General features: G+C 40.6%; 2 protein-coding genes across 2 annotated transcripts; both read right to left on the reverse strand.

The window, feature by feature from the left end:
• Nucleotides 1–657: 657 nt before the first annotated feature.
• LOC104455179 (L-type lectin-domain containing receptor kinase IX.1) lies at nt 658–2744 on the reverse strand. The gene has a single exon (XM_010070010.3). The coding sequence runs from the start codon at nt 2733–2735 to the stop codon at nt 669–671; it is 2067 nt and encodes a 688-aa protein (XP_010068312.3). The 5' UTR covers nt 2736–2744; the 3' UTR covers nt 658–668.
• Nucleotides 2745–4608: 1864 nt separating this feature from the next.
• On the reverse strand, nt 4609–5154 carry LOC120295965 (lectin-like). Its single transcript, XM_039317596.1, has one exon. It carries the CDS (start codon nt 5152–5154, stop codon nt 4609–4611), a length of 546 nt encoding a protein of 181 aa, XP_039173530.1.
• Nucleotides 5155–6439: the final 1285 nt, after the last annotated feature.

Raw genomic sequence — 6439 nt, forward strand, 5'->3', positions numbered from 1 at the left:
TTAGCCTCCGAATTTGCTGTGCATACAAACTTAATTTACAATCATGAAGTCATCAACGTAGTCTGAAACAAAAACAAAATGTTGAGAACTAGCATGTTTATCACCAACTTCATTGGCAGTGGCCATCATCCATACAAACTTAATCTACAATCGTCAAGCCATTCACATAGCCTGAAACAAAAGCACAATGTTGAGAACCAAGCACGGTTATGAAGAAACTTGCTTCGGAGGCATGATGATTGAAGTAGGCTACTTGCCAGAAGAAGATGGCCACTGCCAATGAAGCCAGTCAGAAGAAGATGGCCACATGCCATTGAATGAGGGTTGAGGTAGGCTACTTGCTTCCCAGTTGGGAAGAAACTTGCTCCGGAGGCATGCTTGCCTTTTCTTCTTAAGAAAAGTATTTTGCGTTTCACTGAATGTCGACTGTCAGTGAGGGTGATAAAGAGACATGGAAGACAGTATTAAGAAATGGAGTCGTTTGGTCAAACAGGAGCTGTAATGAAATCATACTAATTTTATGTCATGTCCAATGAACTATACACAACGATTCGGAACATCAACCACGGCTTTGACCGTCATTGAAGGAGAGAAACCAATCACAACGAATTTGCACTCGATGTTTATTAACACGCAATAAAAGGGGAAGCCGGATAAGAGTTTAGAACTTATTGAGCATTCAACAACAAAGTGGAAGGAGATGACGAGCGTGCGTTATCGGGAGGATGGAAATATGTCGGCACAGGTGCCTTCCCTAGGAGATTAGGTGGTGGTAGGTCAAAATTCAAGACATTTACCGCTTCTCTAACTGAAGGTCGAAGCGTGTAATTAGGGTGCGCACACCAAAGTCCCACGATCATCAAGCACTCCATTTGTTCCTCGTTGAATTTACCGCATAATTTTGGATCAGCCACATCAAGTAGCTTTCGAGCACCATACACCTCCCAGACCCGTTCCACGAGATGCATATGGCCATTTGCTTCCATCGGCCCTAAAGCTTTTAACCCACATGCTATTTCCAATAGAACGACACCAAAGCTATAAATATCTGACTCTTTAGTAGCTTTTCCAGTAGAAATGCATTCCGGAGCCAAATAACCTATTGTCCCTGCCAAAATAGTTGTATGCGCCCCCTTGGCATGGTCGACCAGCCTAGCCAAGCCAAAGTCACCCAATTTGGCATTGAAATGTAAGTCAAGCATGACGTTGCTGGATTTGATATCTCGGTGCACCACGCATTGGTCCCATCCCTCATGGAGGAAAAACAATGCCGATGCCAAGCCCTGAGCAATCTTGTACCTCGTTTCCCACGACAACAGGGTCTTGCCTTTGAATAGGTGTGAATCCAAGCTACCATTGGACATGAATTTGTAGACAAGGAGGAGTTCTTTCTCGTCATGGCACCAACCCAGCAGCCGCACCAAGTTCCGATGCCTCAGTTGGCCGATGGTCTTTACTTCCGCTGCATATTCCTTCATCCCCTGTCCCGCCTCAGGCTTTACCTTCTTGACGGCAACACTAGAATGGATGCCATCTAGGTAACCTTCATAGACCCTTCCAAAACCACCTTGCCCGAGTAACCGGTCATCTGTGAAATTGTCCGTTGCCACAGCCAATTCTGAGTAAGAGAACTGCTTCGGACCGGCAACCTCTCCAAGTTCTTCTTCCATTCGCATGACATCATGGTCATCGTGGGTGTGTCTTATTTCACTCCTGGGATTTATATCTTTCTTCAACCGATGTCTAAACCAGGTAATAGTGAAAATGAGACTAATCAACAGAAAGGCACTTGATAATCCAATGACGACCCATATCCATGACTTGCTCTTTTTTTCAGAAGACAAGTTGTCTGTCGGCACAATAGACTGATTGAAGTTTTCATTCAATTCGATTTGCAAACTAGAATTAAATTTCCATGAGTAAACAGTATGTATCTCGATTGCAGACCCTGATGTAGCAGCAAAGCCAATAGTCACCCACTCCGGCAAATATTCAGTCAAGTTAATGATCAAAGAAAGGCTAGACTGATTTTTGCTCAACGTTTCATCATTTTCATCATCAATCAACAAAACACTCAAATTGTGCACGCTGGAGTCATAAGCAATAGTAGCACGAACTCGTCCACCACTCCCAATTCTATTCCATTTCCAGGGAACGAAGGTCGTAGAATTCACAGAATTGATGTCAATACCAATATGCTCATACTGGGGATCCCACGAATTAACATAAGTATCAAATTCCACAGCAACAAAAGAAGCATTGCTGGAGTCTGAATCATCACTTTGTAAATTTACGAGAGCCAACTTGCCGCCTTCCGAATGGGGTGGAATGTTGGATCCATTGGGAGCCAGAAAGAAAGACATTCCATCGGCATAAACTTTACTGCCTAGTGAGTTGATTGCAAACGAGAAATGAGTAGTGAAATCTGCTACATTCCCTGTGGATTTGTCCCAGAGATGCATTGGTCTCACGTAGGTTGCTCGCCCCGCGCTTACAATGTTGCCCTTGTCTTTCTGGTTTTCAGTGAGCTGGAGGCTATTATCAGAGGCATACGCATCGGACTCAAAAGATATGTCGTGGTTATTCGGATTGAAACTTGGGAAATCGAAGGCGGTGTTGCTAAAAGACACTGTCGACGTGGCGAGGGGGACGAATAGACAGGCCATGACCGTTATTGAGGCCAGAATAATCATGAGTTTCGAATGTGAGTTCTCCAGGCTATGGAAGTTTGCCATAGAAAGAGATCGATGGATAACAGAGAAGGGCGAAAATGCCATTTTCTATGCGATTGATCCTTGTTGATACCAACCGAGTATTCGAGCTGCTTCGCTTATTTGCTTATTGAATTTTTATGTACCTTGGTCAATCGTCAACTCCTCTCTCTCACATGTGAAACCCCTCTTTCCCTTGTCGGCCACTCTAAATGTGAAAACTCTCACTTTACTTCTTTTTCCCCTTATATTTTACTTTTCAACGTTTTTTTTTTTAATTTCTTTTATTTTATAAACACAAGTCGACCCCACCACTTCCTCGACATTGTCAAAGAAAATATCCCACTAGTCTGAAACTGAGAGGAAAGAGAGAAAAGGAGAGAGGAAAAAAAAAACGAAGAAGAAAGGAATGGGAAAGAAGGGAAAGAGGCTTTCACATGTGCATTCCTAGGGGACCTCGTCAACTCAACTCCATTACGTAACCCAACGTCCAGGAAGGGTTGATGCCCTCATTTATTTAATCAGAGTCGCTTTCGAAGTCAGATCATATATTCGAAATTTCTTGAAAATCAAGACACAAGATCCGATTTTTGACTTGTGAAGTTTCAAGTTTTCATGAGAATTGTGAATTATGGCGTTGTGGAGCTGTGGACTCGACACATATATCATTTTAGAGTAACGGTTTTGTCGGAATGATATTTTAGGGTTTTGTGGGTGAATTTTGCGTTGTGTTTAAGTTTGAGTCATCTCTTTGGGTAAGTAATTTGTTACCTCATAAGAATCATTTTGTTAGCGTTTAAGTGTAGTATAGGCATTTTGCATTTGAGGGAGCTTTTTATTTGATTTTAACGTTATTCTTCACTTATTTGTGATGGTCAATTTGGGTGTTATGCTGAAGTAATCTTTATGTCTTACTCAAGAGACTAAATCATATGTAGCACCATATTTTTACCTTACCAAAAAAAAAAAAAATTATATATAGCACCGATATAGACATACAACATAACACAACACGATATGCCCACATGTCATCTGTCAAAAAATAGATAATTCTGACATATTGGAACATATTATATAATAAATGAATATTTTTATACATACAAGATAAATTATCATTTTTATGATTATTTCAAAAATAGAAAGTAGAGTCAACTTATTTAATAAATTTATGATCATCTATGGTGATAAGAATTTATCATTATTCAACATTCAATTCTATTGTTCATCTCCTTTTTTGAAATCACCCTCCACCCTTCCTCCCTCCAAAAAAGAAAAGAAAAAAGAAAAATCCTGCCAAAATGGACTGGGCATCCCCATTTTAAATTTTTTTTCCGCTCTTCACGGCAACACCATTTTTAAATATTTTCTCTTCCTTGAAAACTCAAACCCGAGCCACCTACTCCTCCTCCTAGGCTCCTCCTCCTTGCATAGCACCCCATTTTTTAATTTTTTTTTCTGCCCTTCTTTAGAAACTCAAACCCTAGCTACCTTCTCCTCCTCTTACACTCCTTCTCGATGGCACCCCCATTTTTTTTTTCCGCCCTTCCTTGGAAACCTAAACCCTAGTTGCCTCCTCCTCCTAGGCTCCTCCTCCTTGCACGGCATCCCCATTTTTAATCTTTTTTCTGCTCTTCTTCCTAAAGCAAAAGGAGCAACCTTGGAAACCCCAAGAAAACGCTGGCCACTCCCTCCTCTTCATTGCACGATCCTCTTCCTCTCAACTTGTACTCTCTCTAGGTTACCTCATCTGTTGATAGGACGTCTCAGGCTCATCGCCATTCCAATTCTTTTTATCTTGTTATCATGTTATCATGCAAATGCAGAAACGTGAACGAATAACTCCCTAGACAAATAACAGCTGGAAGATTGGGACATACATCACACAACACACACTGATTTAAAATATCACAGTACTTTTATAGGCTCTTTCTCTACAGCCCTCTTTTCTTTTTGAATTTACAAGAGCCAAGTTGCCGCCCCCCAAATGGGGTGGAATGTTGGATCCATTGGGAGCCAGAAAGAAAGACATTCCATCGGCATAAACTTTACCGCCTAGTGAGTTGATTGCAAACGAGAACTGAGTAGTGAAATCTGCTACATTCCCTGTGGCTTTGTCCCAGAGATGCATTGGTCTCACGTAGGTTGCTCGCCCCGCGCTTTCAATGGAGGCCTTGTCTTTCTGGTTGACAGTGAGCTGGAGGCTATTATCAGAAGCATACGCATCGGACTCAAAAGATATGTCGTGGTTATTTGGATTGAAACTTGGGAAATCGAAGGCGGTGTTGCTAAAAGACACTGTCGATGTAGCGAGGGGGACGAATAGACAGGCCGTGACCGTTATTGAGGCCAGAACAATCATGAGTTTCGAATGTGAGTTCTCCAGGCTATGGAAGTTCGCCATAGAAAGAGGTCGATGGATAACAGAGAAGGGCGAAAATGCCATTTTCTATGCGATTGATCCTTGTTGATACCAACCGAGTATTCGAGTTGCTTCGCTTATTTGCTTATTGAATTTTTATGTACCTTGGTCAATCGTCAACTCCTCTCTCTCACATGTGAAACCCCACTTTCCCTTGTCGGCCCCTCTAAATGTGAAAACTCTCACTTTACTCCTTTTTCCCCTTATTTTTTACTTTTCAACGTTTTTTTTATTTCTTTTATTTTTAAACACAAGTCGGTCCCACTACTTCCTTGACATTGTCAAAGAAAATATCCCACTACTCTGAAACTGAGAGGAAAGAGAGAAAAGAAGAGAGGAATAAAAAACGAAGAAGAAAGGAATGGGAAAGAAGGGAAAGAGGCTTTCACATGTGCATTCCTATAGGATCTCGTCAACTCAACTCCATTACCTAACGCAACGTCCAAGAAGGGTTGATGCCCTCATTTATTTAATCAGAGTCGTTTTCGAAGTCAAGTCGTGTATTCGAAATTTTGTGAAAATCAAGACACAAGATCCGATTTTTGACTTGTGAAGTTTCAAGTTTTCATGAGAATTGTGAATTATGGCGTTGTGGAGCCGTGGACTCGACACATATATCATTTTAGAGTAACGGTTTTGTCGGAATGATATTTTAGGGTTTTGTGGGCGAGTTTCGCGTTACGTTTAGGTTTGAGTCATCACTTTGGGTAAGTAATTTGTTAGCTCGTAAGAGTCATTTTGTTAGCGTTTAAGTGTAGTATAGGTATTTTGCATTTGTGGGAGCTTTTTATTTGATTTTAACGTTATTCTTCACTTATTTGTGATGGTCGATTTGGGTGTTACGCTGAAGTAATCTTTATGTCTTATTGAAAAGACTAAATCATATGTAGCACCGATACAGACACACGACACGCGACACAACACGACACAATATGCCGACATGTCATCTTTCAGAAAATAGATAATTCCGACACATTGAAACATGTTATATAATAAATGAATATTTTTATACATTCATGATAAATTATCATTTTTATAATTATTTCAAAAATAGAAAGTAGAGTCAACTTATTTAAATAAATTTATGATCTTCTACGGTGATAAGAATTTATCATTATTCAACATTCAGTTCTCTTGTTCATCTCCTTTCTTGAAATCACCCTCCACCCTTCCTCCCTCCAAAAAAAGAAAAATCCTGCCAAAATGGATGGGCATCCCCATTTTAATTTTTTTTTTCCGCTCTTCACGGCAACACAATTTTTTAAATTTTTCTCTTCCTTGAAAACTCAAACCCTAGCCACCTACTCCT

Source organism: Eucalyptus grandis, chromosome 7, assembly GCF_016545825.1.
Source record: "Eucalyptus grandis isolate ANBG69807.140 chromosome 7, ASM1654582v1, whole genome shotgun sequence".
In the NCBI taxonomy this organism is placed as follows: Eukaryota; Viridiplantae; Streptophyta; class Magnoliopsida; order Myrtales; family Myrtaceae; genus Eucalyptus; species Eucalyptus grandis.